Source organism: Loxodonta africana, chromosome 7 (assembly GCF_030014295.1).
Source record: "Loxodonta africana isolate mLoxAfr1 chromosome 7, mLoxAfr1.hap2, whole genome shotgun sequence".
Classification (NCBI taxonomy): Eukaryota; Metazoa; Chordata; class Mammalia; order Proboscidea; family Elephantidae; genus Loxodonta; species Loxodonta africana.
In genome coordinates, this window is record NC_087348.1 from 13,624,215 (window position 1) to 13,636,569 (window position 12,355).

Consider the following 12,355-nt stretch of genomic DNA (forward strand, 5'->3'; position numbering starts at 1 on the left):
TCCTCATAGAAGGTTTTCTCGAGCATGGGTAACTGAGGGCACTGGGGCAGGCCCAGTTGTTCAGGCTTTCTGTGAAATTGCCATTTCTCTTCATTAACATGAATCACGGGATTTTCAACTCATAGCCACCCATGTGACAGAGTAGAGCTGCCCCATAGGGTTTTCTAGGCTGTAATCTTCATGGAAGCACATTGCCAGGTCTTTCACAGACTGGCTGGGTGGGTTCAAACTGCCAGCGTTTCAGTTAGCAGCTGAACATGTAACCATTGTGCCACTGGGGGTCCTTTAAGTCTTTTAGAGCTTTGTTGCTCAAAATGTGGTCCCTGGGCCGGCAACACTGGCCATACCTAGGAACTTGTTAGACCTGCAGAATTGCAAGCCCCTGCCCAGACCTCCATCTCAGAACCTGCACATTCATTCCCAGGTGATTCGTCTGCACTTTAGTGCTCAGCCTTCAAGTACCGGTGATGTGCCATCTGTTAAAAAAGCCCCAGACTCTTACAATGCTTTAGCGTGTGTAATTGGCAGGGGCAGATTATCCAACAGGCAAGGTAAGCACGGTGCTTACCTTGCTTACCGGATCATCTGTAGAGGACAATTTCTTATTTTTTCACCTCATCAAAGATTCTGCTTCTAGGTATGGCCGGCATCTGTCTCTCTCCCAACCCCACAGCACCTCCCTAGAGAATTAAAGCCTCTTTTCAAATTTATAATCCCTGATAGGAGTGAATGAACCAACAAGCAATCTTTGATGTGGTAAAAAAAAAAAAACATGTGAAGTTGTTCACTGCAGATTGGTAAGTAAGCACAAATAAGCCTACCTTGCTTGCTGGATAACCTATCCTGGCTAACTGGAATTAAATTTGGAGGAAAGTACATCCTGAAGCCTGTTTTCTTCTTTATGGCTGATTTAGGGCCCTCAAATTCTAAGAAAGTAACACAAAAGATTCATAAACATTTAGATTCGTTAAAAACAAGAAACCTTGAATGGCACTTTGGTCATCTGAAATAGACATTTCCGGTGGAGTCGTCTTCTATAAAAATAGGATTTTATGGTGCTGCATAGGTTTGGGGTGAACCAGGGCTCCAGGGAGAAGCTGAGAGAATTTGGAGGGGGTGATGTGCAGCCTGTTGTATTTTTGCCTTTGGCTGCTGCTCAAGAGGGACAGAAAGCTGCAAGACCAAAGTTCCCGGGGGACCAGGCCACTGACTCTGCTTCGATGCGTAAAGCCTTCCTGGACGGGTCATACTTTTTCCCCAATAGCCAGTCCTCTTTCCTAGGGGACTGCCACCTCCTGGCTGCATTGTGGCACCCTTTAGGGCAAGCTTTGACCAGTTTGTAGCATTGACTTTTCTTTGGGAGGCCAGTGGGAGTGGGGGCCTGGGGCTGGGCAGTGGGGCTTGGTGTCATAGGTGGGATCTTGGTGAAGTTCCCCCTCCCTTCAGGCAGACGGCTCGGTGAGCTGCAAGAGGACAGACTGTGTGGACTCCTGCCCTCACCCAATTCGGATTCCTGGACAGTGTTGCCCAGACTGTTCAGCAGGTAATTCCCTGCCCGGAGACTGCACAGCCCTGTGCCCCATGGCAGGGGGCTAGGGGAGCCCCCATCTAGGCTCACCTTGTACCAGGCTCCTCTGGGCTAAGCACCATACAAGCATTATCTTATTCATCTTCACAAAAACCCTGTGGGGCAACCCCATTTTACAGATGAGAAAACAGGCTCGGAGAGGTAAAGCAGCTTGCCCAAGGTCAGCCCTGGCTGGTGCTGTAAGCTGATAGCAGGATTCTCAGTGCCTACGGCCTAGGTGGAAAGACAAAGGGCCTATACCTGTGAAACAATTAGAGAAAATAAAAATGATCCTTTGTTTTTTAATAGTGATTTTTTACCTTTTCCATAATTCAAAAGTAATGTATTTTATCTTAGAAAATTTAGAAAATACAGAAAGCAAAAGAAAAAATATTAGAAAGGGCTCATTACCACTGTTAACCTGTGGTTATGGCACTGAAATCTCTATTGTCAATATGATACATGTACAGATGATATACAACATATAATAAAAAACAGCTGCTATCAAGTCGGTTCTAATTCATGGCGAACCTGTGTGTGTCAGTAGAACTGTGTCCCACAGGGTTTTCAATGGCTGCTTTTCTGGGACTAGATTTCCAGGCCTTTCTTCTGAGGTACCTCTAGGTGGACCCAAACCACCAGCCTTTTGACTAGCAGCTGAGGGTAGTAGCCATTTACACCACCCAGGGACTCAACATATTGTAGCTCTATAATATGTCATTTTTTTCTCGATAAAATACTTCCCTATTGTTTCATCACCTGCTTTCGTATGAACCAAACAACCAAACCAAACCCTTGGCTGTGGAGTCCAATCTGATTCATGGCAATCCCATGTGTTACAGAGTAGGACTGAGCTCCCTAGGGTTTTCTTGGCTGTGATCTTTAGGAAGCATATTGCCAGGCCTTTCTTCTGTGTCACTGCTGGGTGGATTTGAACTGCCAACCTTTCAGTTAATAGTGGAGCTCAAACTGCTTGCTCCACCCTTTGTACTGAACCCCAAAACCAAATCAAACCCATTACCATCAAGCTGATTCCAACTCATAGCGACCCTATCAACCAAACCAAAACCAAACCTGTTGCATTCAGGTCGATTGTGACTCATAGCAACCCCATAGGACAGAGTAGAACTGCCCCACAGAGTTTCCAAGGAGAGCTTGGTGGATTCGAACTGCCAACCTTTCGGTTAGCAGTTGAACTCTTAACCACTACACCACCAGGGTTGAGACAGAGTAAAACTGCCCTTTGGAGTTTCCAAAGCTGTAAATCTTTACAGAAGCAGATGGCCACATCTTTCTCCCACGGAGTGGCTGATGGGTTCAAACTACTGACCTCTCGGTTAGCAGCTGAATGCTTAACCACGCCATCACCAGGGCTCCTTTTGTACTGAACCAAAAACCCATTGCCGTCAGGTCGATTCTGACTCAGAGCGAGGCTGTAGGACAGAGTAGAATTGCCTCATAGGGTTTCCAAGAAGTGGCTGCTGGATTCGAACCGCTGACCTTTTGGTTAGCAGCTATAGCACTTAACCACTGCGCCACCAGGGATCCTGAACAGTAGGTGATAAATATCATCAAGGTAGCATTAAGGTCGAATGTCTGAGGACATCTGGAAGCAGAGAGGGGAGTGGTGTGGGGAATGTGTGGAGAAGGTGGGGTGTGAGATGGGCCTTGGGCCTTGGCAGGGTTTAGCTGAGTGGGGAGGAGCAGAGGGGATGCTGGGAAGAGGACATGGTGCACATGGGTGGGGTCTCCCAAGCCCGGGCATGATCCCATCTGCTGAGGGGTAAAGGAAGAAGCTTCTCCCCTTGCTAGGCCAAGAATCCAGAAGGCCAGGAGAAGACAACCGTTCCCAGGTTTTCCCACATTCACTTGATCCCTTTGCTGAATTTGGTGCAAAAAAAAGTCAGCACCCAATTCAGACTTGTGCTTTGCCACTTCCCTCACCCTGCTCTGGGGAGGCAATGGCCTGACCCTTGCTATCCAGATAAGCCTCGGACCTTTGCCCTGTCAGGGCACCTGGCCTCCCATCACCCTCCTGACTGGTGCTCACCGCGTGTTCTCCCTGGCAGGCTGCACCTACATGGGCAGAATCTTCTACAACAACGAGACCTTCCTGTCTGTGCTGGACCCCTGCCTGAGCTGCATCTGCCTGGTACGGACTACACAGCCTGACTCTGTCTGCAGAAACCCTCCGGGGACCAACATCCACTCCTGAGCCCCAGAGGCCAGATCAGAGCCTCTGAGAGCAGGGTCGCATCTGGTTCATGGTGAAAGCCAGCTCCATTCAGCCCTGCCCAGGGCAGATCGTTAGCCAGGGCCAGATAAATATTTCTAACCCTGGCTGGCAAAAGTCTGCCTGGTCACCAGGAGAGTCATGAAGGGCTGCTCATAGTATAAAGTGTGGCCCCCAGGATCGTCACTGATGGTGGAGGAGGGGAGCCCAGGCCCAGGAGTCTGTATCAGAATCTTTTTTTTTTTCTTTTCAATAATTTGTTGAATTTGTTGTTGTTGTTGAGAATATAGACAGCAGAACATACACCAATTCAACAGTTTCTACAGGTACAATTCAGTGACGTTGATTACATTCTTTGAGTTGGGCAACCATTCTCATCCTCCTTTTCTGAATTGTTTCTCCCTCATTAACATAAACTCACTGCTCCCTAAGGTTCCTATCTAACCTTTCGAGTTGCTCTTGTCACTTTAATCTCATGTAGATAGTTCTTAAAAGAACATAATGCTCAGGGTAGACATTCTTTACCAGTTAAGCTAAACTATAGTTTGAAGAATACGTTAGGAGATATTTTTGGTGGAAGGTTTAAAGATTATCTTTGGACCATAGTTTTGGGGGTTCATCCAGCCTCTGTGGCTCCAGAAAGTCTGGATTCTGTGAGAATTTGAAATTCTATTCTGTATCAGAATCTCTTTAATAGACTCACGTTATCAAGCTCTCATGCCTGTCATTGTTCTCAGCCCTTTACATTCATTAACTGTCATTGCACGCAAGAGTTCTATGAGGCCGTTAACCACCATCACTTCCATCTTCTAGATGAGAAAAATCAAGGCACAGAGAGGCAAAATAATTTGCTCAAGATCCTGTTGTTGTTGTTAGCTGCTGTTGAGTTGAGTCCAACTCATGGCCACCCCATGTGTGCAGAGTAGAACTGCTCCATAGCATTTTTGAGGCCGTGACCTTTCAGAAGCAGATTGCCAGACCTGTCTTCCAAGGTGCCTCTGGGTGGGTTCAAACCACTGACCTCTTGGTTAGTAGTTGAGGGCTTAACTATTGGTGCCACTGAAGGATTCCACTAAAGATCCTACAACTAGTTAGTTGAAGTGTCAAGAGACGAAGCCTAGTATTCCGACTCTGGGAGGCACCCTTTTTACCCCTAAGCCATATAGCCTCTCAGTCTGAAAAAGCAGGTTAGAGAATAATTTAGTATTTGGAAAACAAACAAAAAAAAGTCCTTATTGCTGAAAGTGTTTAATGCTCGGTGAAGCTTCTTTGCCGGCAGTGGTTGCAAGCGCGGAGTGGTTTTCTGTGCTGCAGTGAGCTCCTGCTGGATGCAGGTGCGTAAAGAGACAAGGTCTACAGAAAGATTGAGAAACACGGAGTTGACATCCCTTGACCTCTGAGTGACCCCCGTGCGTGTGCTGTGCTCATATCATGGCCATGTGCATTGGGAGCTTTGGTGTCTGGGTCTCTCTTTCCTCTGTTTTTACTGCTCCCCTTTCCAGGGCAGTTGGTAGACTGGTTTACCAGGTACCTGTTGGCAGATGAGGTCCATGGCCAGCAGCTTATAGGGGGACAAGAGGCCAGGCCCTTGTTTTTGTAGAGGCTACATTCTAGCAAGAAGACAGACCCCACCAAGAGAACTCCCCACCTACTGTGGGTGTCCCTCCAACCTTGGTGGCTCTGATGGGCACTCAGTGACTTCACGACCTGTGTCTTCCTGAGCATCCCATCAGCCGCCCCAAATGAAGGGCCTGTGTGTTTTCTCTGTCCTGCAGCTGGGTTCGGTGGCCTGCTCGCCCTTGGACTGCCCCATCACGTGCACCTACCCTTTCCACCCTGACGGGGAGTGCTGCCCAGTGTGCCAAGGTGAGTGGGACCAGCTGCCCCACGCCTGAGGCTCCCTTGTGGTCTGGTTCTCACGGGCTCTGTCTCTTCTGCCCCCACAGACTGCAACTACGAGGGAAGGAAGGTGGCGAATGGGCAGGTGTTCACCTTGGATGATGAGCCTTGCACCCAGTGCACCTGCCAGGTAAGCTGGCCTGGGGATGGCCACTTTTGCCTTTTGTCCCTTTGCAAAATGTAGAGCCCCTTAAAAAAAGAAAGCCAGTTGCTATTGAGTTGATTGGCTCATGGCGATCCCATGTGTGTCAGAGCAGAACTATGCTGCATAGGGTTTTCAGTGGCTGATTTTTTGGAAGCAGATTGCCAGGCCTTTCTTCCAATGCACCTCTGGGTGGACACAAACCTCCAGCCTCTTGGTTAGCAGCTGAGCGCATTAATCATTGGCCAACATGAACCTGTCCTTCTCCAGCTGTTCTTAACCTCACATTACCTGCTAGAATATCTTTGCTTTTGACAGTATTCTCCCTCTTCCTGGAAGTCCAGAGTGCAGAGAAGTGGTTTCTTTAAGGTAGTCCTGTTACGTTTGGCTTCACTTGTGGTTCAGGTAGGGACTGAGGCACACTACCTCTGTCCCAGGATCTGTCTGGGAGTCCTGCTGCTGGTCTGAGCAGGTGCGATGCTCTGGGCTTCCTCACGTATGTGCTTCTGTGTGTCCTTCCACTTTGCCAGCTGGGAGAAGTGAGCTGTGAGAAGGTCCCCTGTCATCAGGGCTGTGCAGACCCCCCTACGCGCCCCGGGGACTGCTGCTCCTCCTGCCGAGGTAAGTGGGCCCCAGGGTCCTTGGGTTTCACCATTGTCTTCTTCTACTTTGCTTTTCTTCCCAGAAACCTAGAGGTTGTCAAGGGCTGGATGTGAGAAAACCAGGCTCAGAGAGGGAACGGGGCCTGCTCAAGGTCACACAGCGAGTGTCATTCCACTCCCATTTGATCCTCAGAGCATCCCCACGTGGTCGTTATTTTTATGCCCGTTTTACAGATGAGGAAATGAAGGCCCAGAGGAGTTATGTGACTTGCCCAAGGTCACACAGTAAATAGCTGGTAGGGCCTCCCTTTGTTCATGGTTCCTTTTCGGTCTCCTCTCCCTGGACGCAGGAGCTGCTTTGTGCTCACCAGGTGTGCTCTGGCCCCTCAGAGGACAGCTGGGCATCTGTCCCCAGTGCAGCTTATCCAGGGCCACCTCAGCCCTGGGGTGAAACATTGTGCAGCCTGCTTCCCCCACCTCTCTCCACACTCTAGAGTCCCTGTTCCTTCTGGAGGAAAGACCAAGGCTTCGCCCTCATGGAAATGTGGGGTTCGGCAAAGCTGTCCGGAGCCCCCACGAGGACATGGAGGGCCCCCTGAGTTCTGTCAACTGCACCGCCTGCCTGGGGCCCCCAACAGTGTCATCTCAGAGGCCAGCACTCCCTCTCTTCCAGCTCCTCTTAAGAATGAACTTGTCAAATATGCGGACTTCACTGACAAGCCGCTCAGGAGCCCAGGCCTCGCACTTAGCCCCTTTGGGGCCAGGAGAAATGATCCCAGGGGAGCCCAGGGACTCCCAGCCCCCTGAGTCCTCCTCAGGGCCCTCCATCCCTCCGGGAACCCACACTCTACCTCTAGCCTCTCCAGGGGTTCCTTGGCCACCTCCAATTATGCATGAGCTCTCCTCAGCCTCCGAGGCCCGGACCACATCCAGGCGGCCTTCCCTGCCTGCTACCACCCTGAATGAAGCATCGTCACTTTCCACGATCGCCCCCAGCCCCTCAGAGGGCCCTGTGACCTCCTTCAGGCCTCGCAGACTCTCCCCCACCTCCAGACTCTCTGCGGCCCTCACAGCCACCACCGGCCCCACCCCACAAAAACCCACAACCTCAAGGGAGAAGGAGTCCACTGTGTAAGCAGGTCTCAACTTCCGGAAGACGGACAGAGGAAACTGCCAGCGGCCCAGCAGGCATGCAGGCGGCTCTGGGGCGAACCTGGCTGGTGATGCCAGTGCTCATTCCTGCAGGGCTCCTGTGGGAGTGGAGGAGCCCACCTAGGCCAGATGTAGCCTGTTCCCAAGAAGCATTTCGAGCGTGGTATGAGAATTGAGCAAACTGTGTTCTTCGTGGTCAGTACCCTCCCTGGACCACGGTTGGTGTGATTTTTGCAGAAAAGCTGGCGGCTGCCGGGCCTCCTTCTTCCTGGGGAGAGTCAGATAGGGCTAGGGGTTCCCCTGCGACTGTGTCACCTGCCGTCATGCATTCTAACCTGAGATCTCGCAATTAAAGGTCACCTCCGTTTCTCCCAGGCTGCCCTGCTCATTCACTTCTTGCCTCTGGGAAGGTGGGAAAACTTTACCCCAAGCCCACATGTGGTAAGCCAGTTCCCCATCTCAGCCCCCCAGCTTGGGAGAAACTCCAGCTTGGAACCCAGGAGGAGCTCTGAATCCCACACGAAACGGTCTAGGTTGGGAGGGGTCTCATGTAGGCACCTGCTGGCCTGCCTCTCAGTGTTGGACAGTGTCTTAGTCAGGGTTCTCTAGAGAAACAGAACCAGATATCTATCTGGTTCTATATATATTTATGTGAAGCCTGGTGGCACAGTTGTTAAACAGTTGGCTACTAACCAAATGGTCAGCAGTTTGAATCCACCAGCCACTCTTTGGAAACCCTATGGGGCAGTTCTACTCTGTCCTGTAGGGTTGTTATGAGATGGAATCAACTCAACAACAATGGGTTTGGTTTGTTTTTTTGGTATATATTTATAGAGAGAGAGGGTGGGCAAGCACGTGAGTATGTGCTTTACTTCAAAGGATTGGTTCACGTGGTAGTGGGACTGGCAAGTCCAAAGTCCGTAGATCAGATAGGAAGCTGGAGACTCCTAGAGGCTTGCATTCCAGGATCTGTAGATCAGGCGATGGGAAGAATGCAGACTTGAGAAAGAGAGTAAGTTCTGCCAAAAGAGCTATTTATCCTCTGGAGGCAGAATACACTCTAAGGAGCTCCCCTTTAAACAGATTGGTGCATTACATTATGGAACAGCAAGTAGACTAGTATTTGGCCAAACCCTCAGAAACTATAGCCTAGCCAAGTTGACACATAAAATGAACCATCACAGGGGGCTTCCCAGGTAAGAAGGGAAGAGATGGAGGAGAGATGGCTCTGCAGGTTAGCTTCCTTAAGAGGGAGAGTTTCTTAGGGCACGCTCTTGGGATTAACACTTGTGGGAGGGAGAGATGGTTGCAGAGAGGGAGAAGTTGGACTGCAGTGCCACTCCAAGGCTCAACCAAACTCCAGGAACTCTGTGGCTAGGATGGCTGTTCAGAATTGTCATGAGTTGGGCCAAAGGGATAGGGCTTTGTGCCCTGTGTTGACCAGTCATTCTATTTGTACTGTCCCAGAAGGGGGCATTATCTCGGCGAGGCAGCTCTTCAGTCAAGGTGATTCCTTATAGGGGCTGATGGCTGGGTACTGCCCTGTCCACCTTCCCAGCTGAGGGAATAAGTCCTTCAGTGCTGCAGGGAGGGTTTGGGCAGAGCAGTGGAATGGGGAGAAGGGGAAGTCAAGTGGGGCTGGAAGATGGAGAGCTACATTGCCACCAGGTCACCACCTTGCTACCACCGACAGCCATGAGGGCTGTGGGGTGAACTCCAGCCCCCAGTGCACAGGCCCCAACCCCATCAGCTGAGGCCTCCCTCATCTTAGCCCTTCTCTCACCTGCTGCTCCCCAGGTATCCCAGGATCAAGTGTCTGCAGTGTTTACTGGCTACAAAAGCCATCTGGGGTGTTCACCCAGAACGAGTGTAGTGGTGGGGTCCTAATCTGAGGATGGTGGCAGCAACAAGGAACTCAGAGCTAGGAACGTGGAAACCATAGACTTATTTTTTTTTTTTTTAATGCTTTGTTTATTTTTGGTGGCAATACGCACAGCTGTCTTAGTTATCAAGTGCTGCACTGACAAAAATGCCACAAGTAGGTGGCTTTAATAGAAATTTAGTTTTTCACTGTTTAGAAGGCTGAAAGTGCGAATTCAGGGCGTCGGCTCTAGGGAAAGGCTTTCTATCTCTGTTGGCTCTAGGGAAGGTCCTTGTCTCTTCTCAGCCTCTGTTTCCTGGTTCCTTGGAGATCTCATGTGGTGTGGCCTCTGTCTTCCCCCAGCCGCGCTTGCTTGCTTCATCTGCTCTTTTATATCTGAAGAGATTGACTTGAGACATCCTACACTAATACTGGCTCATTAACGAAACAAAGAAAACCCATCCCCAAATAGGATTCTAACCACTATCAGGTTGGATTTACAACTCATGTTTCTGGGGAACACAGTTCAGTCCATAACAACAACCAAACGGCCATCCATTCACAATTTCTGCACGAACAGTTTCGTGACGGTGGTTACACACTTCACATTGTGTCACTGTTCTCACTATCTCTACCCATATTGTTTCATCTCCATTAATTTAGGCTCTCTGCCCCGTAAAGTTCTCATCTGTGCTTTAGCTTAACTGTTGTGTGTTTAAACTCATATAGACAATTCTTTATAAGAGCACAATACTCAAGGCAAACGTTCTTTATTAATTGGACTAAACTGGTTTAGTTTAATGATGGCGTCATGCGATAGCTTCTGTTCAAGGTTTAAAAATTATTTTCAGGGGTTCCTTCAGACTCAGTGGATTTGATAAGACTGGGAAACCATAGACTGTTGATGCTAAGGGCTTAGAGACTATTTTGCCCAGGAAGACCAAAAGCATGGTGGTTAAAAGTGATGTCTATGGGGCCAAGAGACCCGGGTCTGAACCCTGCTCAGCTACTGACTAGTCATGGGACCTTGGGTGTCACTTACACGTTTGTGCAATGGAATAAGAGTCCGACCTCATAGGATTGGGATGATGACACGCTATAATGCCTCCAGAAGTGTCCACGGCTTGTTACCTGTGGTCCCGAGCTTCCTGTCGAGAAACTTCAAGATGCCCCTGAGACCTAATTTCAGAATGAAAATGCAGAATGCTGGCTACCTCCATGTGGCAACTTCTTAAACAAACTCAGCTGTTAAAATGTTAGTGGCTAAAAATTAGTGCCAATTTTTTGCATGGCTAACTCTCTAGTCAATGAAGTATGTGACTTACGGTTTAATTAACTAGTCTCCTCACCCCTATTGTTGTTACTGTTATTAGTTGTTGCTGAGTCAGTTTCGATTCATGGTGACCCCTTGTATTACAGAGTAGATCTGCACATAGGGTTTTCTTGGCTGTAATCTTTATGGAGGAGGAGGCAGATCACTAGGTCTGGTCTTTTTCTCCCGTAGTTCTCAAGTAAATGATTTTCATTTGGATGTTAAAAAAAAAAAGGGGCAAGGAGACAGCTATAAACATTTTCGCAAAGTTGGTCCAAGAATAAAAATGTGCCTAGCCAGACACCCATTTTACATCTGAGAAAACAGAGGCCCAGAGGGGCTGGGAGAACATTCCAAGGTTGCACAGAGAACCTGGTTGCTGAGCCTGTAAAGCCCTTTTTTTTTTTTTCTTCTCAGGTGACTTGGGCTCTCCTGCAAGAGTTTCAGTGGTACGGTTCACGGTCACGGTTTGCGGTGAGGTGCTTCAACCACCTTGCCTTAGTGTGGGCTCCCCCAAAAGCAGACCTGGAGATGAGTATTGGGGTGTAAGTCATTGAGCTGAGAGGTGACCTCAGGGAGCACTGTGAGAAAGTGAGACTGGGAAGGGTAGACCACCAGTTAAGGGCTGGTTAATGAATGGGTTAGTGCTTTGAACAACTGGCACTCGGTCCCTCTGGGGTCCCTTTGGAGACCATGTAGCACATGCTTCAGACTTGTCTTCCTGATGGTGTGAGGAAGCTGGGTAGTTGTTCTCCAACTCTTGCCCTTCACTGGTGAGGGCTGCTCCTGGGCTGTTGGCTCTTTGGATGTCCAGTGGCCCCACCCAAGGACCACGCCTGCTTGCTTCTGGTCCAGGAATGCTCTTGGGATGTGTGCAGCAGAGGTTGCCTGCAGCAGAGCTCTGGGCTGGGGCACTGGCAGCATCTGCCTCATATCTGGGTAAGTGCTGTTCTTTCTCAGGGACCCCAGCGAGCTCAGAGCTGTCCTCCTCCTCCCCTTGGATGGGGAGTGTTGCTGTGACATGTTCAGAGGGCCCCAGTGGGATCCAGCTTGGTCAGAACATGGTCTGCCCACAATCAGCCCCAGTGTGCATGTCCCCCTGCCCAGGGCTGGCTGACTCCAGTGGCCTGGAGGACCACCTTAGAGACCCCAGCTGGAAACAGAAAAGTACATGGTGTTTTATGGGTGAGCCGATCTGAATTTTCATCCCCTGGGCTCCAGCAAAAAGGAGCCATGGTGGCACAGTGAATAAGTGCTCAGCTGCTAACCAAAAGGTGAGAAGTTCGAACCTACCAGCCATTCCATGGGAGAAAGACATGATGGTTGCCTGCGTAAAGATTACAGCCTTGGAAACCCTGTGGGGCAGTTCTACTCTGTCTTATAGTGTCACTATAAGTCAGAATTGACCTGATGGCAACAGGTTTTCCAGGTTTTTGGGCTTTATATAATCCAAGAAGCTAGATTATATGAAGATGAATGCAGCATCAGGATTGAGGAAGACTCATTAACAACCTGCGTTATGTAGATGACACAACCTTGCTTGCTGAAAATGAAGACAACTTGAAGCGCTTACTGATGAAGATCAAA

At 49.5% G+C, this 12,355-nt stretch overlaps 1 protein-coding gene across 1 annotated transcript in view; it reads left to right on the plus strand.

The window, feature by feature from the left end:
• VWCE (von Willebrand factor C and EGF domains) overlaps positions 1-8,265 on the plus strand; it is a 33,798-nt gene extending 25,533 nt beyond the window's left edge. The window contains exons 15-20 of the mRNA XM_064289285.1: positions 1,447-1,543; positions 3,637-3,719; positions 5,576-5,666; positions 5,747-5,829; positions 6,372-6,462; positions 6,938-8,265. Coding sequence (XP_064145355.1) covers positions 1,447-1,543; positions 3,637-3,719; positions 5,576-5,666; positions 5,747-5,829; positions 6,372-6,462; positions 6,938-7,578 — 1,086 coding nt within the window. The 3' untranslated portion in view covers positions 7,579-8,265. The remainder of the gene's footprint in view (positions 1-1,446; positions 1,544-3,636; positions 3,720-5,575; positions 5,667-5,746; positions 5,830-6,371; positions 6,463-6,937) is intronic.
• The last annotated feature ends 4,090 nt before the right edge of the window (positions 8,266-12,355 follow it).